The following is a 27,064-nucleotide window of genomic DNA, read 5'->3' on the forward strand; positions in this document are numbered from 1 at the left end:
ACTGCTCCACCAGGGCTCTATGTAAAACGCCAGAGTAACACAAAATTATCTTTGTTCAGAGAATAACTTTCTATGGTGGTGATATGTGAACAGAGACCTATAGAAGTATGGGAGAGAATTAATTATATGAATATGTGGGGCAGGAAGCTCCAGGTAAAGGCAAATGCAAAGCTCAGAGGCAAGATCAAGCAACTGCAAGGAGGGCAATGCCATCTCAGCCAGAGGGCAGAAAGCAATGGCAAGGATGATAGGAAATGAGATCAGAGAGGAAGTGGTTGATTAGAAATTTTATTCAAGTGTGATGGGAGACTATGGGAGGGCTTTGAGTAGGAGAGGGAAACAATTTGATTTGTATTTTAAAATAATTATCCTGGCTACTACATGGACAAAGACGTTGAGTGGCAAGACAAAAAACATGAAACAATCCAGGAAAAAGATAATGGCAGCTTGGAGGTGGTGAGCAGAAGTCAGGTTCTAGATATATTTTGAAGGCAGAGCCAACAAGATTTGCAAGTGGAATGGATTTGGGGTGTAAGGAAAGAGAGGAGTCAAGGATGACTCCAAGTTTTGTTGCATGAACAAATGGAAAGATAGCGTTAAGATAACTGAGGGGGGATCACCAGGAAGATAGGAGGTTTAGAGAAGGAATATCAACTGTTCTATTTTGTACATATTAAAGGCGCAGGTAGGATAGTAAATATTAACATCTAGGATGTGTCCTATAAGAATGAGTGACTAAAGCAGGAAGCAAGGTCAGGGAGTGAGAGGTCAGGGTGTTGGGAAAATCACCTATGTATATATATATGGAAATCACCAAGAATAACTTTAGAAACTGGGATGAAGAGTATGACTGTAAGCCAGGTGCTAAAACTGACATCATGGCGGGGGGGTGGGGGTGTGAACAAGGACTGCAACAAGGAGGGAGAGCAGGTACTTCATAGGAGTTTGTTTTGCTTTGTTTTGTTTAAGGACTGCAGCAGGGATAACAATGATTCTGGAAGGGCTACAGGACACTTACCACAGCTCCAGGCCTGAAGTTATTCAGGTATGGTGAAAAACCGATCATTTTCAATATCTGCTTCTGAAAACATAAGGAATTGTGCAATACTTTTTGGAAGGACTACTGTAAGAAGTTTAAAAACACTGTGATACTTGAAGAAATGAACTTACATGCAAGAGTCAAATACTTACTTGGGCCCTTTTGTAAAAGCAAGGCCTCTACTAAAAAGCTATATAGAAAAAGTAAAAATTAGACAGCCTGGAAAAGCTACATAGCACTTATTTGCATAGTTACTGAGCCTAAGTGATTCATCATCCTACTGGAGGTTAGGCAGAATTACCATAGATCTAGAAACTGAATATTAGGGATAAACCCACTGACAGCTTTAGATAAATCCAGAGTGCCAGATGTTTCCATTCTAAAAATAAGATTAATTTGATTTTCCCCAAGGCATATATTCAAACCAAATTAAGAAGGTAAAAACCATAACAGTATCACCTCTGGTAGCAATGAACGGAAAATGTGTGGGGCATGGAAATTATGAAGTCAGCAGGCATTCTTCCTAAGAATTTTCACCCTGACTGGTGTATCAAATACTAATAATGAAAAAAATACGAGGGAGAAAATGACAATGTAATTCTAATTTAGGGGAACTAAAACCAGCTTAACTGACAATAAAACCACACATTCATGTCAAATACTATTTTATAAATGAGTCCCTGCAACTATGGTTCTTTGCATAATTTTTGTCACAGAAGCATAAGTTTGTACCCAGTTGGAAGAAAATCGGCTGACATTTGAGTTATCACCAAGGAAGTTCATAAACGAATCTAAACAAGGTTTGCTTAGGACAAACCACTCCCCAAACTGTAACAACATGGTAATATAAATTGAAGAGGAAGACACTGTGGGAGTGCCGAGCAGGTTCTACCTAGGGGGAAAAATGGATGGAAACCTGGATGAAGTCCAAAGAAGAAAAAAGAAAAGCATTTAAAATTTTTGTATGTGCTGCTAGTCCTGCTGCCTCTGTTCTGATCAGAATTAAATACTCATAGTTTCACCTGCTTCCACGTTGCTGAGTGACAAGACTCCCTTTCCTGGTGCCCTGTGTGAATTGGTCTGAGACTGAAGCATAGGGTTGATTCCATTATCATCTCCGAGTATCCATGCCCTTTGAGTACCCTGCCACACTGCCCCTGGTTTGGCAACACTAGCAAACTTGACTCAAACACAAGCTTGAAAAGTACATGCACGTTTCAGCTTCTTCGCTTGGGCCTCTACTACCATCAAAAGAAAATGCTGGGCTAGCCTGCTGAAGGGATATGACCCATCATCCCTGTCATCCTAAACTAGACCATCCCTCTCTCACCTGACCAACCAGCCAGCTGCAGAGAAAGCAGTAAGCCCGATGAACACCAACAAAACCATCCACCCTACTTATAGATCCACAGAAACGATAAAGGGTTGTTACTTAAGCCGCTACATTTTGGCCTGTTACGTAGCGATAATGGGTCCGGCTGGCCCCCATCACTTAAGATTGTCCTCTCTGTCTCTGGCATAACCTGGGTGGGTCAGGCTCAACCATTAATAGGGAGTGCAAAAAGAGTGATGAGAAAAGTTATGCTGTATTTCTTTATAAATTTACAAAAATGAGAATGTTGTCAACTAGATTCAAACCCAAAAGCTATTCAATTAAACCTATTTACTTTAAATTTAACCCATTGCCATTGAGTCAATTCCAACTCATAGCAAGCCTATAGGACAGAGTAGAACTGCCCCATAGGGTTTCCACTGAGTGGCTGGTTGATTCAAACTGCCCAAACTTTTGGTCAGCAGCCGTAGCGCTTAGCCACAGCACCACCAGGGCTCCACTTTAAATTTACAGTTTTTGGAAAGATCCGCATAAACCAGAGACTCTATCAGCCTGAGACCAGAAGAACTAGATGGTGCTCAGCTACCAAGGATGACTGTCCTGACAGGAAATACAACAGAGAATCCCTGATGGAGCCGAACAATGGATGCAGACCTCAAATTCTCATAAAAAGACCAGACTTTATGGTTTGACTGAGACTGGAGGGATCCCAGAGGTCATGGCCCCTGGGCTCTCTGTTAGCTGAAGACTGGAACCATTCCTGAAGCCAACTCTTCAGACAGGGATTGGACTGAACTATAAGACAGAAAATGATACTGGTAAAAAGTGAACTTCTTGGCTCAAGCAGACACGTAAGTCTCTGTGGACAGCTCCCGTCTGGAGGCAAGATGAGCAGGCAGAGGGGGACAGGAGCTGGTTAATACAGGGTAGCTACTGTATTAACTGTATTAAGTGTGCTGTCACATTAGGGGGAGAGCAGCTAGGGGTACATAGCAAGGTTTTTTCGGGTGAGGTGGGTTATATAAGTTTCTGTATGAGAGACTGACTTGGTTTGTAAACTCTCACTTTAAGTACAATAAAAGTTCCAAAAAAATACATTTACAATCTTCAAAATATAGGAGGTGATACTGTTTAAGCTAAGAAATGTCCATATGATGATTCCATATTCATCGTTTTCTCATGCTCATCCCAAAGCAGTTAGCTTCGTCAAATTAATAACTAATCATTTAAAAAAAAAAAAAAAAACTTTCCTAACTTGTCTTAGAAACAAAGATGTGATTTTCATCATTTTGGGGCATCTGAACCAATTATATCACATTACTTATGCCCAAAATATCTCTAGAAAGTTGTTAGAAGGCAACTACAATGTAGTTAACGAACATCTGCAGAATATTTTCTTCAGTTGGCAAAGTAATCATCATCCATACAAAAGAAAGGCCAATGCCACATAACTTAGAAAAAGTTCCATCGACTATTTCAGGATTCCCAAGACCTGCTGCAGGAGACAGGCTTTAATGGCCTAACCGAGCCGATGAATTTTGCTTCCAATCGACGATGGCTGATACTATCTCGAGCCATTGCTGGCTGTATTTTCTTACATTCTAAACCCCATTTCTTTCTCAGTTACTAGCACTCTCTCTTGGCTCTGCAAAAGCTCTGGTTTCTGCTCAATGTCATCCACGTTCTACTTGTACACCCCTGCCCCCAGGAATTTTTAGCAAACCTTGCTACTCAAAGTGTAGCCAATGGACCAGCAGTACCAAAGACCCCACCTAGGTTTACTAAATCAGAATCTGCATTTTAACAGAACACTCAAGTGATGATTTTACACTTTAGATTTGGAGCGGCACTGGTTTATGAGACTTCCCTGCAGCGTTTAGCCCTTACACTTCACTGTAATTCGAGGTCCACAGCAGTATGGTTCCCTATTTTCAAACGTTAACTTGTCTTAACCACAACAAAGGAAGAAACTACTTCACGTATGACTGCCCTTCCTCATAGTGCAAACATAGTAGCCGATATAAAGGAGGAATTCAATACATCCTTCTGGAGCACCGACTCACGACTGCCATGACGTTATGAAGCACCACCCTCTTCTTCCTCTTGCATGCTATTAGAACTGACTCCCCTTTCACAACCCTGGTGGACACTGGTATTAATGATAGCCACAACATTTTTTCCCACATTTACAGGATTGTTTGTTTTCCTACTAGACAGTACGTATCTTGAGGATAGGTACTAACTTTTTATATTGCCAAGTACAGTACAGGTAAAGAATAGGTGTTCTACAATACCCCTCCCCCCTTTTTTTAGTTAATGAAGAATAACTTGATCACTGATAAACTGATTCATGAAGTTTGAAAAACACACAAATATATCTGATGTGTTTAAATTATACATTTTCACAGGCAAGTAAACTTATTTTTTTTCTCCTATAGTCCACTTTTCCTAGTAGGTTGATAATAGTGAAAAAGAAAATATTTCTAAAAAGATTTTATGCACTTTATAATTTCCGGTGTGTATGCTTCTATTATCATCGCATCCTTGTATCCCTAATGATTCCTATAGTTTCTGGCACATGAAATAGTTGTTGAATGAATAACTTATTTTCAAACTATCATGAGGCATGCTATGATAAATGAAAAAAGCTCCAATGCAAAACATTTTAATAGGTTGTCAAATATACAGTTATTAGAATATCTAAATATCACTTAAGTTATAAAAATCGGTATATCACATTAGATGATTCTATAAAATAAAAACACAAATCACATATTGACAATAACCCCTGCAGTCCAAGAATAACCCCCTCAATAGTACAAATCACAAACACAGTAAAAAAAAAAAAAAAAAACTGGAGACATTATTTAGACATTTAAATCAAAGTAACTGAGACTAGACTAAGTACATTCTTTCATCAAGTACAATAAATTTAGCATTGCTGCTTATAGTCACTAACAACACAATTTTAGGTGCAATTTCACATGCTTTCATAAATCTTCCAGTACAATTCCCATAGTAAAGTGTCTTTGTGCACACCATTTTCATTTATGTGCAGGTGCATCATACACTTGTCATTTAAGACTATTTTACTTCATAGTTAAATTGTTTATATATTGTAAGTGAACACCAGACCAAAATTTAACCCCAATGATGACAAAATTAAAGAAAAAAGATCTGAGAGTATATACCAATTTGTTTAATCACATGAGTACTATTTCCTCTTAAGGGGTGACAATTTAAACAGTAACGCCAAAAAAATGGAGACTCCAACCTTCCTAAAAATATTAACAAGCATTTTAAGTAACAATAAAATCACTCAATAAGTCAAAAAGTAGTTTCATATTCATTGCCAAATTTCAAACACCAGTGATTTGAAGGCTGAGACCTAAAATATTGGTACTAAACTGTAAAATACAATAAAAAATACGTGCAGTAATTTGCTTGTGAATATATAATGGAATGTTTGTCACAGTAATGTTATGTTAAACACTACTCTAAATGGACAGTATAAGTAAACGTACCTTTGCCAGGAGTAAAAGTGAAAAATTAAGGCCTTTGTACGCTATCTAGTGGGCCCCAGTCGTCCAGTGGTTAAAGTGCTTGCCTGCTAACCAAAAGGTCAGCAGTTCAAACCCACCAGCCACTCCGCAGGAGAAGGATGTGGTAGCCTGCTTCTGTAATGATTTACAGCTTGGAAATGGTACGGGGCAGTTCCACTCTGTCCTATAGAGTCACTGAGTTGAAATCAACTTGACAGCAGTGAGTTTGGTTTTTGGGTTGTGTATGCTATCTGTAATTTACTACTCAAAACCAAAAGTCAAAGGTTACAATGCTGCAAAATATTATTCTAAACCTCTCTATCACACTGTTAGTTATTTCATCTCAACTCAATATTTACCTTAACTTCATGCAAACTAAAATTTGAGTTAACTATATTCTCTTTAAATGCTTATCTCTCTATATCTCTTTTAATTAAGGCCCCATCCCATCCAGAAAGAATACTGGAAATGGTTAGGGATTTGTCTGATTGGTTCACAACTTTATACCCAGGGCCTAAAAATGTCTGACACGTGGAAGACATCCAACAAATACTTTTGAATAAACTAAGAAATCTGGCCTCCAAAGTCAACCCTACTTGTCTTCCCATAGCCTTAATATACAATTGCTACCTACTCCTTAGATAACTAACAATTTTTTAAGAAATAAATTGATGTCTCCTAGGTTATGAAAACATTATAGGATGTAACAGAAAGGATAACTGAGGCTACAAATACATCAAATCAGGGTTGAAGGCACTGGATAAGAAAAATTATTATGAAGTATTATTATTATAAATTTTTAAAGCAAATTAAGTTTTATGGTAACAAATGCCAAATTCAGAAGAGAAAATGGTACTAAAATGATGGCACATTAAAATAATGGACACAATTTCTGTAATTGCACAAATAAAATTCTTTGTTTTACTGTTTCCTTTCATCTTAAATTTTCTAAAATATTCCAAATGCTAGAAACAAATGTTTTTTCAGCTGCACAAAGCAATGAAATTGCAACTTAACTCTAGAAATTAATTCCTGTTTCTAAAGTTATGTTATAAACCTTATATATACTTTTTAGAGATGATATGAAGAACATATTGGAAATCATAAAATATGAAATTATACCCCAAATTCAGGAAGAGAGTTCTTACTCAGCTGAACACAGTCTAAAGCCTCACAAGAGCAAACTGTAGTGTAAAGAGGCACAATAAGTACAATCTTTGCAGACACACAAAGAAGAATGAATACTGAGTTGAAAATACCACAAGCTCCATCTTAGAGCCATTTAATACACACATTTTCATAACTGTTTCTTAAAAAACTACTTGGATAAAATATTTACCATTTTATCATTGATTTTTTAATTCATTGGAATCTATGCAACAATTTCCATCCATATTAAAATATCAATTAATGTAAATACTTTATTATAAAACTATTATACAATTCAAATTTTTATTAGAGAAATGTACTATTCACTATCCACAATTCCTCAAAGTCCTTTCTCTCAGTGCATTCCATAAGAAATACACTAAAATAATTATGTTTCCTAGGGGGGAAAAAAAACTACAATAATGTTATTAACCCAGGATTAACTATATCCTTATTATGCTTATTTTTAAAACAGTTACATATTCAGATATGCTTAGTGAATAGTGATTATTCAGCCCCATAGTGGTAAACTTCAGCATAATCTTAAATGACTGAACTAGACAGTAAGACAGTCACGTCAATCACATAAATACTTATTCTGTTACATATACCCTTACTTATAAAGTAACATAAAATGGGCCTTGGATAACAGTGATGTAAAATGTAAACAAAAAGAATTAAACATTAATCCCTTCCCTGAAAAACAAAAAAAAGAAAAGCGCTCCTTGTTTTATTAAAACAGTCCAAAAAAAAAAAAAAAGGAATCTATTACATCAAAAGGTAAGACACTGATTTTACAAACTTGCATTTCTCAACATGGATAAAGAAAATCTGGAACAGTTGATACAGACTTTATTGAGCTAAAATGTGCAAAAAATCTGTAATACTTAAGTTTATTAAATTCATTGTACATAAGCTGATGCCATCCCCTACAAAAAAAGAGCCTCGTCTTAAGTAAGATTCAAAATGGTGTTTAATTATCTGAGTTTAAGATTTACTGAACAATTTCCCAAATAACAACAACAACAACAAAAGTCTGTATTGTAGGTGGAAAAAATAAACATTTTCTGACTATATTATGTTTTGAAATTCATTTTCACAAAATAGCTACAGCCAATGCCCACTTAGGTAGTAGAGAAAAATGTTGTGTTTTCTATGAAAAACACTATCAAATTTTGCTATAAGAAATTGTATATGAATTTTAAAATTATTCAGATTTAATAGGTTTTACCAAAAACAGAATTTATAGACCATTTGGTACTGCTGTTTTGACTCAGGTATTTGCAAAATGCCCTCAGAGAAAAGTGGGAAGATGAAATAAACATAAAATTGGGATACTTTCCTCCACACCACAAAACAGGCATTTGGATTTAAAAGCCTAATTTGTAATTATTGGGGGGTGGGAGTACTCAATTCATAATGTTTTCCAGGAATATGGCAAAATTTTTCAACTAGTTATTAAGTGAATCAAAATGTAAGCTGTGAGAACATAAATATCAAATATATTTGAAAATTTAATCTCAAAGTTTTAAATGTTTTTCATGACAAATAACTTTTTTTTTAAAAAAGGTAATGGGTGTGAAACACAGGCAATACTTAAAAATCTAATTTTCCCAGGGAAAGTAACAATGCTCCCCATGAAATTAAATTATAATAAATTTCTCTGTTGAATGTGTGATACAAAGCTGTTTTGAATAAGAGTGAGTGGGAAGCATGGATTTAGGCACGTACCAAATGCTACATAATGCACTAATTAACACATAAAAGACAGCTCTTTGATGACACACGATTGGATTTTGTCCTTCATTGCTTATTAGAATTCAGAAAAACAATATTTTTAGCAACATATGTTTATACTACTGCTTAACTAAATAGAAACACATAAAAATACGAATTTTAAGAGAAAAAAAGCTCTCCAAAGTTATTTGAGAAATTAGACAAAGTTTCAATCATCCATCTTTTTGCAGCTGCAATTCGATTAAAAGTACTATACAGTTAATGACACTTTTCACAACTTTTAAATATATACTCCAATTTTCCCAAAAATGAAAGATTTCTAAAAGAAAAATATGTTCTTTGCAAATAACTTGTCTCTTCTAACCCTGGCAAGAATTTGTTGTTGTTGTTGTTGTTCATTTTCAATTATCTCTTTCATGAAGTATAATATTTTTGAAATATATAGACGTATAAATAGAAATTAAAGGGAAAACCTGCTTTTGGAATGCAACAATTCTAAATAATTTCACTAAGAAGCACCTTTTAATATGCTGGTCAGAACTTCTAATAGAGAACCTAAACAGTACTTTTTCTGAAGTAGCATTTTCTCCAGTTTTAATAACTTCATACACAGCAGTACTGAAGACATCAACCTGTGCTTTCTAGAGTTCTGTAGGTGTTCCAATAATTTAATAGTTTAGATATGGCTCATTGTCAAGGTTGGGTGGACAGAGATTTCATGATAAATTGGCTACAGAAAGCTAACTAAACTCTTAATGACTGAGAAATAGTTTGTATTTTGCTTGAGCCAAACAGATCTTTAAGCCATGTACCACCACATTCCCTGCTTAACATTCCTAAGTTTCTTTATTCTTCATAGTTTTCCAATGAACAAATAATTAGTTTTCCTGAGTAAGATTATAAAAAAGTTAACCCTTCTACCAAAAGTATAAAGACAAATAAAATGTAGACTCACAATACAAATTTTTTACATAGTATTACAAGTGCAGGGATATTGGCCTCTGCTCTCAACTATGATTGGCCCACCCCTTAAAAAGATTGCAGCAAAGGATTCAATTTTCTAAAATACTTCGCAGTACAGTAATTAAATGTTTTAGCCCGTAAACATATCCTTCGTCTTCTGTGTTACTAGGGAACACATGAGCAAAATCTATCATTCGCACTTCTACTTCTGCAACCTCTTGGCAACTGGCGGGAAGGTGGTAAAACACCTTTTCCAGTTTGGAAAGTACGTTTCCATTTAAATGTTCCTGTGACATGCTTTTCCACCCATTGTCTTGCTCCATATTTTCAACTTTCAATGAAGTCTGACTGTGATGCTTCTTTGAATACATTTTTCTGTGACGAGCATACATCTTGGACAAGCTTTTGCCTACTGAAGTCTCAATTTTTCTATTCATTGTAGAACTTAACACATGGAAGTTATTATTGTACTCCAGTACTTCTGTATCCGACAGTTGTCCTTTGGACAAAAGTTTTTCTGCCAAAGTTCTGTCATTTGATTTTGTAGTGGTTGGCTGAGATGAACCTTCATAAACAAACAGTAACGAACTTGCATAAAAATTAAGCTGCTTCTGGCTTTCAAACCACTGCAGAATTTTCTCAATCTTCTGAATACTGGCAGCAACAGCATCTTTTCTTAAGCAGAACCCATTATGAAAAAACCTGGAGACTCCTATAAAAAGCAAAATTTTTGGATTATAATAAAATTATAAAATAGCTATCATTTGGGAAGTAAATGTATTATAGGTACAAATTTTTCAATTTTTTCCCCATCATTCCCTACAGTTAATTGAACAGATAAGAATTTTAGTCACGAATAGAAATTTGGATCTCAACTTAGTTTTTGGTGAAGATGCTCTTAATAAAAAACAGATGACACTCATGTAAAATGAAATACTCCTATTCAGACAAAAAAAGAAACTCATTACAGGTAGACTGGTAGTTTAGTTTTATACCTATATTCTGTTAAGAAATGTGATTTCAAGATTTGATTAACTGGCTATTGTGAGAGATTTTATAGTAAGGATTATTTGGTACAATCACATTCAAGAACTAATCCACTCTTATCCATTGCTGAGGGGAATGTAAAATCGTACAGCCAATGTAGAAAACAGTTTGGCAGTTCCTCAAAAAGCTGAACATAGAATTACCTGTCAAAACCAGCAATCCCAATCCTAGGTATATATGCAGAAGAAGTTAAAGTAAGAACGCAAACAGAAACCTATATGCCAATGTTCATTGCAGTACTTTTCACAATAGCCAAAAGATGTAAACAACCAAAACGTCCATCAACAGATAAATGGATAAACAAAATGTAGTATATACACACATGGAATACTACTCAGTGATAAAGACAAATGCAGTCTTGACACATGCCACAAGATGGGTGAACCTTGAAAACATCACGTTGAGCAAAATAAGTCAGTGGCAAAAGGACAAATATTATATGAAATAAGCAAATACACAGAGACCAAAGATTATTTAGTGGTTATCAGGGGTGGGAAAGAAAGAGAAAGGGGTAATTTTTGCTCAGGGGGGCATCATTTTATGTTTACGGTGGAAGAATGATTGGGAAAGGATAGCAAGAATAATAGCGCAACTTCAATGTAATCAGTGTTACTGAATTGTACATGTAGAAACTTGATAGGGCTCAGGTTTTGTTATACTTTCAGCACACACACACACATACACAAAAGCTAATCTAAAACCTAGAATCAAATTATAATCACTTTAAATGGTGGCAAAAAGCCCATCATTATGCCAAACCATAACCCTGCTAATTTCAATTTGGTCTCAGTAAAATTGACTAAATCAGTCTTTACACAAAAGTTAAGCTCACTTTTAGGGCTCAGCACTACTTCTAGCTGAGTGTGTTACTCAAACTAAGACTTTTAACTGTTTTAACTTATCAGATTATTAGGTCTCTTTTAAAATTATTTATTCCCATTTTATAATATTTGGAAATTTTGGGTTATATGTATTTTGATTTTCTGTTTTAAATAGCTCCTCTCCCCACTTTGGAACAGAAATTTAAAAAAAAAAAAAAAGGCATTCAGATAGGACCAAATTATTAGCCTGAGAAAATATTTTAAATAGTCAAACTGATTATCATCTTGCTATTGGTTAAGTATGAAGGAACGTGGGTGGCCGAAGTGGTTTGCAATCAGTTGCTAACCTAAAGGGTGGTGTGGTTCATATCCACCCAGCGTCTCTGTAGAAGAAAGTCCTGGCAAACTGCTTCATAAAGATTAAAGCCAAGAAAACCCTATGGAGTAGTCCTACTCTGTAATACATGGAAGTTGGAGGCCAACTGGACAGCAGCTAAACAATACAACAATTACATCAAGGCAAACGCCAATTTTTAAGATCACAACTGTGGATATTTATCTCCTATATGTAAAATAAAAATTCTTCAAACAGTTTACACATATGCCCTTCCCCATCTAAAAAAAAAAAAGGCAGAGCTAAAATTAAACTTCTAAGAGAATTTTATTTCCAGGAAGTATCTTTTTTTAAGGTATCTTTACTTTTCTAATATCTTGCCTACGTATATTTTAGAAGTATACACGTCAATAGACTTTACATCAATTAATGCCACTTGATTTTTCATTATTTAGCTCTAGAAGTTTATAATAAATAGCTCAACTATAAATGGGAAATTTCAATAAAATACAAACTACAACAAACATTTTCAAGCCTGTTATGAAACAGTTTTAATATATTATGATCTATAGTCTTTACTTGAAAAATTATTTTACGACAACCTCTAGTTCCAGTACTTAGGCTAGATGGCTGGTTCACAAATGTTCATTATGTTTTTAAAAGTATAATAAAAAATAATAATAATAAAGCAAAAGAAGGCCATTCATGGACCCATAGTTTTGGCATACCATGAACCAAGGACTATGATTACTCTGTGAACCTTAGGTCCGTTAAAAGAAAAAAAAAAGTTCCTTTACTATAAATCACTAAGAGAGAATTAAAACTAAAATACCTTTAGAATTATTTGGTAACAATTCAATAACAAAGGCATTGAAATATTTTTAATCCTTACCATCCTTTATAGTTTCTTTTGTTAAGCTTCTTCCATAATGCTGGTTTTGTGTCTCATAGCTATCAGAATGAACGTGATAAACCTGTCAAAAAAAAAAAAACATTGAATATTAAAAAATGAACACACCTTGACCAGGGAGGGCTTATCCTAGAAATGCCAAGGATGGTTCAAGATGAGAAAAATCTACTCACATAATTCATTCTAATAGATCTAAGAAGAAAAAAAAATCACAGTCCTATCAATAGATGCTAAAAACGCATCTAACAAATTTAACATTCACTACTAATGGAAACTCTTTTTAAGAAAAAATGGATGCAGCATTATTTACAATAGCAAAAAGATGGAATCAACCCAAGTGTCCATCAAAAGATGAACGGATAAACTAATTGTGGTATATACACAATGGATTACTACACAACCATAAAGAATAATGATCAATCCACAAAACATCTCACAACATGGATGAATCTGGAGGACATTATGCTGAGTGAAATATGTCAATCACAAAAGGACAAGTATTGTACAAGACCATTATTATAAATAGTCAAGAAAAGGTTTACACACAGAAAGAAACATTTTTTTTGGTTACACCAGGGATGGGAGAGGAAGGGAGAGAGAGAGTAGACAGGTGTTAACTCTGGTGAAGGCAAAGACAATACACAATATGAAGAGAGTCAGTACCACGTGATCAAGGCAAGGAAAGATGCTGAGAGGTGTGCAGGAATAAAAGGCAATGACAATAAATACTGTAACACACATATTCCTGCAACAACAGTAATAACAATAATTTATGAGTGGATAAATAGGTAGATACATATAGTGAATAGCTGTGGGAGGGCGTATGGGAGTATACCCACATGCATATATAGGTTTGGCTGTGCATATTTCTACAAACATTTGTATGTGCTGTAAACATATTTATATATATATAATAGAGCACACGGGAGCACAGTCATGGGAACATTCTAGACATAACCAAACACCTCGCAGGACTGAGTTAACTGGGCTTGGAAGCTAAGGACTATAGTCTTGGGAGGCATCTAGGTCAATTAGTATAACATAGTTCATAAAGACAACATTCTACACCCTGCTTTGGTGAGTAGTGTCTGGGGTCTTAAAAGCTTGCAAGCGTCTACCTAAGATAGAACTATTGGTCTATTTACATCTGGAGCAAAGGAGAGTGAAGAAGCCAAAGACTCTGGGAAACAACTAGTCCAAAGGACTAACAGGCCACATGAACCACAGCCTCTACTAGCCTGACCAGAAGAAGTAGATGGTGCCCAGCTACCACTACCCACTGCTCTGACCAGGATCACCACAGAAGGTCCCGGTTAGAATTGGAAAAAATGTAGAAAAAGTTCAAATTCATAAAAAAGACCATAATAAGTACAAATAATCTCCTCGAGATACCATTTTAACCCTATTAAAACTGATAAATGCTCAAAAGTTTGAAAACATACTATTGGCAAGGGAAACAGGTATGCTCATTATTTTGCAAGTATAAATTAGTAATCCTCTCAAGGTTTCTCAACAGTGAAATCTGCATAATTCTTTATTGTGGGGCGGGGCGTAGAGGGTGTCCTGAGCATTACAGGATGTTTAGCAGCATCCCTAGCCTTCACCCACTTGGTACCAGTAACGCTATTCCCCCAGTGTGACAACAAAAATATCTCCAGACATAGCCAAATGTTCCCTGGGGGGCAAAATTTTCCCTGGTTGAAAACTACTGCTGTCTATCAGGCAAACTGCCAATACCTATCAAAATACAAATGCATATAAGCCTTTGACCCAGCAATGCCACTTCTTGGAATTTATGCTAGTATACAAGTGGAAGGTTATTCACTTGTACATTATTCGTAACAGCAAAAGGCTGGAAATAATCAAAGGACCCGTTCTAAGGGAAATGGTTAAATTACGGAATAACGACATTGTGCCACTATGGAAAGATCTCCACGATATCGTAAATGGAAAAAAAGCAAGATAAGGAACAATTTATGTTTACTGGGTAAACACAGATTCTATATTTAAAGTAGGTTTTATGAAAAACAGGGAGAGAGAAAAAAGAACACATATATGTAACATTTGTATTTGTTTAAAACGTCTCTGGAAGGATAAACTGGGGTAAAAATAACTACAAAATACTGTCTTACTTGGAGAAAGGTTTCTCACTGTATTTATTTTTACACTTTTTAGAGTTTGAACTATGTAACTATGTATTATATTTTCAAAAACTATTTTTTAAAAAAGTATTAAGAATATACTTATTTAGAAATTGATATTTATAACTTTCAGTCTGAAATAGCTAATCACCATCTATCTCAAATGCTTCCCTATACTGGCAAAGTTCAAATACAACCATGTTCTTAGATACATACACACACGTGCAGCCTATATTAAGATGGACAATTCATATTGAACACACGGCTACTACAAATGGAGGGAGGTACTTTAAAAACACCAAAAATTACATTACAGGACAGATTATTTCTTGTAGGAATAGTATATCTAAAATATGTTACAAACAACAATCAAACTCATATCCTCTACAAATACAACTAACTATATTTAAAAGATCCTCAAAATAGAAATCACTGTTTTATTGTTGAGGTATATCATCTGAGCTGAATTAAGTTTCACATATGAGATTCTAAATTTCACATATGGTCTAAAGCCACATAGTTTCAGTGAAGATCTTTTGTTGATATCCTCTTTTGCTCTGTTTATCTACTTCACTAGCTAAGGCTGGAATGCAAAAAAAATTGAAAGTTTCTCCAATCTCTACACACCACCCAGAATTAGAAGCAAAGATATTTGTAAATCAAAAGTTACACTCCCCCCTTAGAAACACGCAAATATGGGCTAAAAAGGCGTTTGCTTTTTTTTTTCTTTTTAAATGACAAGTGGGAGGATTAAAACCCAAGCAAGAACAACAAGTTCCAGCTCTTCTAAGATCAATCTTCACCATGTGACTTGCTTATTTTATAATGTGAACTTACAACCTTAGGAGCAAATTCGAACATCTTCATCAAAACACATCTCCTATTAAGATCAACTTATGGGAAAAAGAAATCTGAAGTGTTACTGCCACCCTCTATTACAAAGGAAAAAGAAATATGAAGAAAGAGACTGGTTTTTAGATAATGTGATCAATACAGAAATATCTTCTCCCCAAATGATAAGGAATCAGAGATTAGGGAAGGTTATTTCTCTGCAAAAAAATAAGTATTTCTTCATGAAAAATTTAACTTGTTTCCAAATTATGCTGGAACATCTAACAATCATACCATCTTGAATTACATTTCGAAAAATGTTCAGGTAAATTTCTACATATTTCAATTGCTTTTGGTAAACAGATATAATAAATCCCTGTAACTACAACATAGTACATTTTCAGAGACAATATAACAATGAAAAATTAAGCAACATGTGTGTAACAGTTAACCCATAATGACATTATTTCAAAAAAAGAAAGTCCCCAGAGAAGGGCCTGATATACTGACTTCTCTCAAGTCTGACACTTTAAAATAAAATACCCCCCCAGCTACCCATATACAGTATACTTCAATCACTTTATATAAAATCCTAACTTAGATAAATATGCTCTCCTTCTTCTTGTTCTACCTATTATTTTCCCTGTTACCAGTTCAAAAGGCCACCTTTTTCCAATTTCACCCTACACTCCTCCTGACTTCCTTGTTCCTATAGGCTCTATTCTGTTTCTACCTCTATTACAATACTTATCTCAATAAATCTTGTTATTAAATCAGTAATGAGTCTAACTTCCTTGGCATCAGAGAAATAACAGTATAATTGCCTAAACTCATTTAAAACAAACAACTCCTAATTCAGCACAGAAACAGGCAAGCTATTTTATCTCCTACGCCTCTTCTACTACTGGATAAACAATATAAATATATTAAAAACTGATATACTTGGTCAACTTCAGTCTATTCAGCGATATCAAAAGATATTTTACTTAAAGGAAGATTTTCCCTCTGCAGAGAACTTTTAAAGATTTGGAATATCAATTATTAAATATTTCAAGTTTATCACAAGTCTACAAACGTATTATTATAAAAGGTTCAATGACTTCATCTACTATAGAAATAAGGAGTCCACTGGGTGGTACGAACAGTTAAGCCCTTGACCACTAATCAAGAGGCTGGCAGTTCGAACTCACCCAGAGGTACCTTGGAAGAAAGACCTGGTGATCTGCTTCCAAAAGGTCACAGACTTAAAAACCCTTTGTAGCACTGTTATTCTACACACACGGAGTTGCTATGGGTCGTAACCGATTTAATAGCAACTAACAACAACTTTTTTTTTTTTTAACAACAACAACACAGAGATAAAGTATTTATAAAAAGTAATCCTAATACTACTCCTATTAAACCTCAAGGTTTATCTCCCAGTTTTAACATTCTAGAACTGCATAATTAAATCTATACTGACATCATCATTTTCATTTAGTAATTCACATATCAATTATATCCTTTGTAATTATAACATGTAATTATAAACTGTTAAGTACTATATGAAGGTGAAACCCTGGTGGCATAATGGTTAAAAGTTATGGCTGCTAACAAAAGGCCAGCAGTTCGAATCCACCAGCTGCTCCTTGGAAACTGTATGGGGCAGTTCTACTCTGTCCTATAGGGTCGCTATGAGTCAAAATTGACTCGATGGCAATGGGTTTGGTTTGGTTTTTTTTACTGTATGAAGGAAGGTATGAGAAAAAAATACTGAGGAACTCAAAAGTTTGGGAGACACAAATTGATTAATAGATCCAATGCAATAACTACCAAATCCCAGCTGGCTTAATTGCAGGAACCGAAAAGCTGATTCTAAAATTCATGTAGACCCAGAATAGCCAAAACAATCCTGAAAAAGAACAAAGTTGGAGGATTCAAATTTCCTGATTTAAAAACTTACTAAAAGCTATAATAATCAAGACAGTAGATAATACCACAAGGATACGCATATAGATCAATGGGATAGAACTGTGAGTCTATAAATAAACTCTCTATTTATGCTCAACTGATTTTCAACAAAGGTGTCAAGGTAATTCAATGGGGGAAAGAATAGTCTTTTCAAGAAATGGTGTTAGGACAAATGGATATCCACATGCAAAAAAATGACGTTGGATCCGTTCATAATACCACACATAAAAATTAACTCAAAATGTATCACATCTAAATGTAAGAGCTAAAACTCTTGGAAGAAAATACAGGAATAAATCTTTGTAACCTTGGATTAGGCAATGGTTTCTTAGACATGTCATCAAAAGCAAAAGCAACAAAAGAAAAATAGATTAACCGGGCTTCATCAAAATTAAAAACTTTTGTCCTTCAAAGGACACTATCAAGAAGTGAAGAGACAGCCCAGAGAATGAGAGAAATTATTTGCAAATCATGTATGTCATAAGAGGCTGCTATCTAGTATAAAGAACTCTTAGAATTAAAATGGGCAAAGGATCCAAACAGACATTTCTCCAAAAAGATATACAAGGGTTAATAAACACATGAAAAAGCATGTAGTATCATTAGTCATTAGAGAAATGTAAATCAAATTCACAGTAAGATATCACTTCACATTCACTGTTGCTGTCATTGTTAGGTGCAGTTGAGTCAGTTCTGATTTATAGCGACCCTAAGCGCAACAGGACAAAACACTGCCCAGTCCTGCACCATCCTCACAATCGTTATGCTTGAGCCCATCATTGCAGCTGCCATGTCAATCCATTTCCTTAAAGGTCTTCCTCTTTTTCGATGACACTCTACTTTAGCAAGCATGATGTCGTTCTATAGGAACTGGTCCCTCCTGATGACATGCTCAAAGCACACGACACAAATCTTGCGATCCTTGCTTCTAAGGAGCATTCTGGCTGTACTTCTTCCAAGACAGATCTGTTCATTCTTCTGACAATCCATAGTATATTCAATATTCTTTGTCAACAACATAACTGAAAGGCATCAATTCTTCTTCAATCTTCCTTATTCATTGTTCAGATTCACACGAGTATGACGCGACTGGAAACATCATGGCTTGAGCCAGGTGCACCTTAGTCCGTAAAGTGACATCTTTGCTTTTTAACACTTTAAAGAGGTCTTTTGCAGAAGATTTACCCAATGCAATACATCATTTGATCTCTTGACTGCTGCTTCCATGGGCATTGATTGTGTATCTAAGTGAAATGAAATCCTTGACTACTCCAATCTCTTCTCCGTTTATCACAATGTTGCTTATCGGTTCACTTGTGAGGATTTTTGTTTTCCTTATGTTGAGGTGTAATCCATACTGAAGGCTGTGGTCTTTGATCTTCAGCAGTAAGTGCTTCAAGTCCTCTTCACCTTCAGCAAGCAAGGTTGAGTCATCTGCATATCACAGGTTGTTAATGAGTATTCCACCAATCCTGATGCCCTGTTCTCCTTCATACAGTCCAGCTTCTTGGATTATTTGCTCAGCATACAGACTGAATGAGTATGGTGAAAGGATACAACCCTGACACACACCTTTCCTGACTTTAAACCATGCAGTATCCCCTTGTTCTGTTCAAATGACTGCCTCTTGGTCCATGTACAGGCTCCTCATGAGCACAATGAAGTGTTATGGAATTCAGTCGAATGCCTTTGCATAGTCACTAGAACAGAGGTACACATCCTTCTGGTATTGTCTGCTTTTAGCCACGATTCATCTGACATCAGCAATGACATGCCTCGTTCCAAGTCCTCTTCTGAATTCAGCCTGAATTTCTGGCAGTTCCTTGTCGATGTACTGCTACAGCAGCTTTTGAATGATCTTCGGCAGAAAGATCTGGGCCTAATGGGTTTAGACTAGAAAAACAGCTACAGAGAACCACAGAAGTGAAGGGACTCAGGAGATGTTTGGGACTTAAGATGAACAGGACTTAATGTCTTGCTCTGAGAAGTAGCAGTGACTATCAGGTTTCCAGTTTGTAAAACTGGGTGTACGGTAATACCATTTATTGAGATGGAGAATGACAGAGATTCGTTGTGGCAGTGGTTGTTAGTTTGCAAGGGGGACAAATGTGTCAATTTTTGATGTACTCAGCTTGAGATGCTCAAGAAATTCTCCAAGAAAAACCTCTAGTAGGCAGCTGGACAGCCAGATGAGGAGAAAAAAAAAGAAAAAGCAGAGGCTGAAAATATATTTGCAAGTTATGGTGTAACCGGTACTGAACACGAGAGAATAGAGGGCACTGCCTAGGTAGAAACAGAGTGAAAAGAGAGGGAGGCATTAAAACGGACCTGGCAAAGAAAGCTACAAAGTGGCCTCAGGAAAAAACCAGGGAAGTGTAGGGTCATAGACACAAAAAGGAACATTTTAAAGAGGACCTGGTCAGCAATGAAGGCTGCTAGAAAGTAAGGTAAGGAAAGTAAATTGCTATTTGGATTTATTGTCATGCAGATGTCATTAGGACCCTTCATGACTAGCCAATCTGGTGGCATGATAAAATGGATTGAATATTGAGTGAAAAGTGAGGAAATGGAAATAACTAGTTTGGTGGTGAAGGGGAGGCAAGTTAAATCTGCAACTGGACAGCTGAGGAGGGGAAAAGGGGGGGTTTTGATTTTTTTTTTTTTAATTGAGAGTGATTTGAACATATTTAAAACAGAAGGAAAAGATTTAGCAAAGAGAGACACAAGTTGAAGACACAAGGGGAAAAAAGAGGGAGAGACAGACAATATCAATAGTGTATGGTGTCTTAAGAAGTAGAGGAAATAAGATCCAGAGGACATTTGGAAGGACTGTCCTTAGACCAGAATTGGAAAATTTCTCAATGTGACAGGAAGGAATAGGGAGTCTGTTATCAGGAAATTAAGACATTCTGTCTGAAAGCTTTTATTTCTTCGGAAGCAGAAGGCAAAGTTGTCTGCTGAAAGTGAGAGGGGTAGCGGGAGGATGAGAGATTTAAAAACATTGAGGGGTTAAATAGTTGCCCACTCAGATTCCTGTGGGACGTTTCATCTTCTTGTTTGTTCTTTAAATTATTCCATTACCCTTTTTTCTTTACTATCTACCCATATTCAGTTACCAATTTCTAAAATGAAATAACTACATGAACAATTTCCTTGCTTTTGTTTACAATCAGAACATCAAATTCAGTTGTGCTTTTATGACCATCACATTAACAACTCTTCTATAATGCTTCCTGAATTAAAAGAAAAAAAAAGTACAAAAAGAAGACCATATGTTTTCTGACATGATGAAGTTGAAAACTATCTATTATGCTTATACAGGCAAGCAATCATTTCTCATATTCACAAATTTTTACCTCCACACATCTTTTTTGTGTGTGTGCTTTAAGTGAAAGTTTACAAATCAAGTCAGTCTCTCATACAAAAATTTATACACACCTTGCTATATACTTCTAATTACTCTACCCCTAATGAGACAGCACACCCCTTCCCTTCACTCTCTGTTTTCATGTCCATTCGGCCAGCTTCTGACCCCCCGTGCCCTCTCATCTCTCCTCCAGACAGGAGCTGCCCACATAGTCTCATGTGTCTACTTGATCCAAGAAGCCCAATCCTCACAAGTATCATTTTCTATCTTACAGTCCAGTCCAATCCCTGTATGAAGAGTTGGCTTTGGGGATGGTTCCTGTCTTGGGCTAACAGAAGGTCTGGGAACCATGACCCCGGGGTCCTTCTAGTCTCAGTCAGACCATTAAGTCTGGTCTTTTTATGAGAATTTGTACCTCTACACATCTTAAAGACATCATTTGTTTAGAGGTTTTTATTTCATTATTACTTCTTAACTGTAGCATATTGTTTGCAAAGATGGCGCAACAATTCTTCTCATCTTTGGGCATATTCCCAGTTGCACTGTGACTTTGCTATGCCCTCTATCAGAAGTGGAGTCTATTTCCTCTCCCTTTCAATCTGGGCTCACTCTGTGATATACTCTGAATTCAATGAAAGTGACATCAAGTGACTTCCTACCAGACTTCCAAGAAACCTGCAAATCCCGGTCTCAATTTCTTGGAATGCATCACTGCAACACGAAGAGACTTGAGCTGGCCTTCTGCAGGGTAAGGGACTACATGGGAAGAGGCCCAGCCAACAATTAGCACCAACTCAGGGACAAGAAGCCGAGGTCATCTCAGCTTACTTAGCCCCAGGCAAGCCACAAAATGACTGCAGCCACATGAGGGATCCTAGGCAAAATTCAGTAGAACTGCCCAGCTGAGCCCAGCTCAAATTGCCAACCTACAGAATCATGAGAAAAAGAAAACCACTGCTGTTTGAAATCACTAAATTTTAGAGTTGTCTGTTATGCAGCAAAGTCTGAAACAATGACCAGTTTTCATTTTCCCTCTTCTATTTTAAAAATATAGAAAAATGACTGAATATATAAACTTAGCCCTTTTCTCACAGGAAAACCACAAATACTATCATGTTTACTGTTAACATTTTTTTTCACTTAAACTTAAAGCTACTTAAAAAAAAAAAAATTACCAAAGTCAGAGTCTTCGGCAACGGCCATTCAGTTACCTATTCACTCAGCAGCTACTATGTGCCAGAACCCTTAAAGACACTGACCATACGTCAGTGAAGAAGAGAAACAAAAATCTCTGCCCTCATTGGGCTTATACATTGAGGCTAAACCAATTCCACAGTATATTCTGATATATGAGGATTATAATATCTATAATTTTCAAGGGAAGGGAAGGGGAAGAACAGATAAAGAGAAATGTGTATATTAACATTCTTACCCTCATGCCAAGCACCAAGAACCCAATCTCTTCCATTAATGGGTACTTGCTGACCTGTTGCTGAATCTTCTCTGATGAGGCAAAAGGATCATAGCTTTTACGCCCTATTTTTACATCCATTATACAGGGCTTATTAAATTTATGGGTCACATCTTCCAGTTTCAGGTATAAATCTGTTATCAAGGAAAATAAAAACCTTTGTTAGTAATAGCAAACATTTTACTACCAAAATAACTGTCAGAGGAAAATAAAATCCTAAAACACAGTAAGGTTACAAGTCTAGATTTCACAATTACTATTACTCCATCTAAAGACTGACCAACAAATTTATAATGGGTATAAATATCACAGAGAAACTCTGGCAGAAAGTGGATTAAGTGACATTCGATCATAAACAAAAAGTATGAAACACATATAGAGTTACCAAGGACATTAAAAAGAGAGTTTATTTCAAAAACTACTCCAGAATACATTCCCCTTTTGAATACAATTTTGTCATCCATACTTCAGCAGATTTCTTAATAAAGTATTTTACTATCTTTCTTAAAAGTTTATTCTTCATTTAAAATTACTAACAGGATACAACAATTGGTCTCTATCTGCCTGGATCAACAGAGGAAGAAAGAGAGTCAGGAATAGGAGAAGGATATGGAATGTATAGATAATTACCTCCGCGAACAACTGCCACCTTTGCCATCAGACCAGAAGAAACTGGACAGTGCCAACTACCGTTACTGAACATTTTGATCAAGGATTCTATAGAAGAATACTGATCAAAGTTGGGGGCGATTGGAAATGCAGAAGAGAATTTCAATTCTCATGAACTCCAGACTTTCTAAAGCCATGGAGGCTGGGTGAACCCCTGAAACTATTGCCCTGAGATAACATTTAAACCTTAAACCAAAAATAGCCCCTGCAGCCTTTCTCTTGAAGTCTTAAAACCACACAACGGTTTAGCTTAACTAGTAAAAAAAAGGTCTGCCTTGAGCATTATGCTCTTTTAGGGACTATCTATATGGGATTGAATTGACAACAGCAACTCCAAAGATTAGATAGGAACCTTAGGGGGCAGTGAGTTTATGTTAATGGAGGAGCAACACAGAAAAGCAGAGTGAGAATGGATGCACAACTCAAAGAACATAATCAAAGTCACTGAATTGTACATGTAGGCACTGTTGAATTGGTGTGTGTTTTGCTGTGTATATTCTCAAGAACAACAAAATAAAATTTAAAAATAAATAAAATTACTAACAAGACTAAATCTTTCCCACAGAGAATACAACAGAAGTATAGGTTAAGAAAGATAAATTATATATGCAAAAGAGTGAAGTTAGACCCCTATATCAAATCATACACAATAATTAACTAAAAAAGGATCAATGACCTAATTATACAAGCTAAACCCATAAAACTCTTAGTAGAAAACAGTAAATCTTCAGGACCTTGGATTTGGTAGTGGACTATTAGATACAACACAACAAGCACAAACAACAAAAGAAAAAACAGATGTACTAGACTTCACCAAATTAAAAACTTTTGGCATCAGAGGCTATTATCTAACTTCGCATTCACTAGGATGGCTATTATCAGAAAAATGGAAAATAACAAGTATTGATGAAGATGTAGAGAAATTGGAATCCTTATACATTGCTGGTGGGAATATAAAATGGTGCAGCTGCTGTGGAAAACAGTTTGGCTGCTCCTCAGGGTTAAACATAGGATACTATATGACCCAGCAATTCCATTCCTAGGTATATACTCAAAAGAACTGAAAGCAGAGACTCAGATACTTGTATGCCAATGTACATCGCAGCATTATTCACAATTGCCAGATGTAGAAATTGTGTCCTAGGCCCATCAACAGATAAATGGATGGAAAAATGTGGTATATACATACAACCAAATGTTATCCACCCATAAAAAGGAATGAAGCACTGATGTATGCTACAACATGAATGAACCTTGAAAGTATTATACTAAGTGAAATATGCCAGACACAAATGAACAAATATTGTATGAGTCAATGTATATGAAATATCTACAACAGGCAAATTCATAGAGACAGAAGAAGATTTGAGGTTGCTGCGAGTTGGGAGAAGGGGAAACTGGGAGTTACCGATCCACAGGTACAAAGTTTCTGTCTGGAAATAGTGGCGAAGGTTGCACAACACTGTGACTGTAATTAATGCCACTGAATTCTGTACTCTTAAAAATGGTTAAAATGGCAAATTTTCTGTTATATAATTGTTTTCCACAATAAATTTTTTTTAAAAGATAAATAAATGCAAATGATGGCAATGCCAAATATACATTCTAGTCTTACTAGCTGCAAAAGAAAAATACCTTGCTTTTTAGAGCATACGGATTCCCCAAAATGACTTTGGATTCCTGGATACATCTCCCCACAAAAAACTGACATAAATGTAGATTCAAGTATGAAAGTCTCAGCTATCATACACTGTAGCTGAACTACTTACAGTTTTAGCTTGAAAGTAAAGGTCCAGGTACACTGAGGGAATGAAGAACTAAGGAAAGAAATTCTTTACCCCTTTCCTAGGTGAAAGAAACTTCTTCAACAAAGTTCTGAATTAGACTGGGATTCATTTTTTAGTTATTGAATGTAATACGATGCATTTCTCCTCAAAACTTTACCTCAAAGACAGTGGAAGTTATATTCTGTTTTCTATGAATGTAACAAATAAGGTCATTGAAGACGTGTATTTTCTGAGTTAAATAAAAAGGTACCAGAGGAAAGAGAGTCCTTACTTACCCTTTCATTTTCCCTATCTCAGCAAGACTAGCATAGTTATTAAATTACAACAAAGAAGACTGTGCCAAACCAAAAGTGAGAACAACTCCATTAGGGGTTGAGAAAATGTTGTTGTTAGGTGCCATCGAGTCGGTTCCAACTCATAGCGACCCTATGTACAACAGAATGAAACATTGCCTGGTCCTGCATCATCCTCACAATCATCAACTATGTTTGAGCCCATAGTTGATGCCACTGTGTCAATTCATCTCGTTGAGGGTCTTCCTCTTTTTCGCTGACCCTCTACTGTACAAAGCAGGATGTCCTTCTCCAGGAACTGGTCCCTCCTGATAACATGTTCAAGGTACATGAGACGAAGTCTCACTATCCTTGCCATGAATAAGAAAGACCAGAGAAGAAATCATGCATGTGAACGGTGTCGGCGAAGAATACTGAACATACCATGGACTACCAGAAGAACGAACAAATCTGTCTTGGAAGAAAATGTTGAGCCCCTTAAATAAGAGGTATAAAACTTGTCCTTCAAAGGATAAGAGATAAAGGTAAAATACAAATTTTAACCCTCAGTAAAAGGAAGATGGAAGAAAGGGTATTACTGTATAGAACTAAGGGGGATTAAGCTCAAATATGACCAAAAAGGGCAACTGCAGCCAAAGACAGCATCACTGGCATAAAACAAGAGCTGAAGAAGCCCTTCACATTCTAAAGAAAGGCACCCACGGTAGACATCTTCAACAGAATAAGAGAAAACAAAAACATCTGGACACAGACATGAAGCTGCTAGCAGGGTAAAGTAATGGGACAAGTAGGAATATCCTGATGAAGGAGCTGGAACCTACCCAAGCTTCTGTGCCTGCGTAACCACAGGATGAGATAAGATGGGAAGGAAGAAAAATGGGACAGTCCCCTTTAGATTCTCTCCACCCACTTCCAACCAGCTTCAGCAAAAACGAAGAAAACAGCCGTGTAAGAATTTCATTAACAAGACTTCTACTTCAAATGTCAGAAACAACTAACCAGCTCCTAATGCAGTAGATCCTTGGCATTCACAATTTTATCACCCTTGATCTCCATAACTCAAGAGAACCCAAAAGGTCTAACTGAAATGAGCCTACATATATGGGAGTATAAAGATGGTGAGCGACCCCAGCAAACTATCCTGTATCTACTTTTCAGCATAGGATTATTATTTTCTACTTGTCAATTTGGCAGTAAATAAAAATAAACAAGGAACTGTCCTTGTGGTTAGAGATGGCAAAAGCTAGAAGAGAGACTTGGTGAGTCTGAATATAAAATCCCTACTTCCTCCTTCTCCTCTTGGGAAGGATAAACAGAAATATAAACTCTCTATAGTAGTAATACAATAAATGTTTGCTGAATAGATGAATGTTTGCCCTTCCCATTCCCACTACCCAGTGGGACTTTGGACTTGACCTTCCTCACACAACAATAAATTCAGTCATTCCTTCATGAATGTCATTCCTCAGTAAATAGGCTGGTTTATCATGGATTTTATTTGATGTTTATTTCAACTGGCTAATTGTGTTTTTCCTTTATCTTACTTTCAGGTTCTTGATATATTTTACATGCTTCAAATTTGCAAGTGACTACTAGATTGATTATTAGCCTTCAGAAATAAAACTTTACATTAAGGCCTACTAAAGGTTGGTTTGGAGTCTTCTTTTAGTTCTCTGACCT

At 36.0% G+C, this 27,064-nt stretch overlaps 1 protein-coding gene across 2 annotated transcripts in view; it reads right to left on the bottom strand.

Annotated features, from left to right (window-relative positions):
* Positions 1-3,610: 3,610 nt before the first annotated feature.
* Positions 3,611-27,064, bottom strand: part of IPMK (inositol polyphosphate multikinase) — a 62,949-nt gene continuing 39,495 nt past the window's right edge. The window contains exons 4-6 of one of the 2 annotated variants that reach the window (XM_023546970.2): positions 22,597-22,769; positions 12,858-12,939; positions 3,611-10,475 (exon numbers count right to left, since the gene is read on the bottom strand). In XM_023546970.2, coding sequence (XP_023402738.2) covers positions 9,853-10,475; positions 12,858-12,939; positions 22,597-22,769 — 878 coding nt within the window. In that variant the 3' untranslated portion in view covers positions 3,611-9,852. The remainder of the gene's footprint in view (positions 10,476-12,857; positions 12,940-22,596; positions 22,770-27,064) is intronic. The other variant, XM_003409270.4, reaches the window with a different exon arrangement.

The sequence above is a fragment of the Loxodonta africana genome, chromosome 16, assembly GCF_030014295.1.
Source record: "Loxodonta africana isolate mLoxAfr1 chromosome 16, mLoxAfr1.hap2, whole genome shotgun sequence".
In the NCBI taxonomy this organism is placed as follows: domain Eukaryota; kingdom Metazoa; phylum Chordata; class Mammalia; order Proboscidea; family Elephantidae; genus Loxodonta; species Loxodonta africana.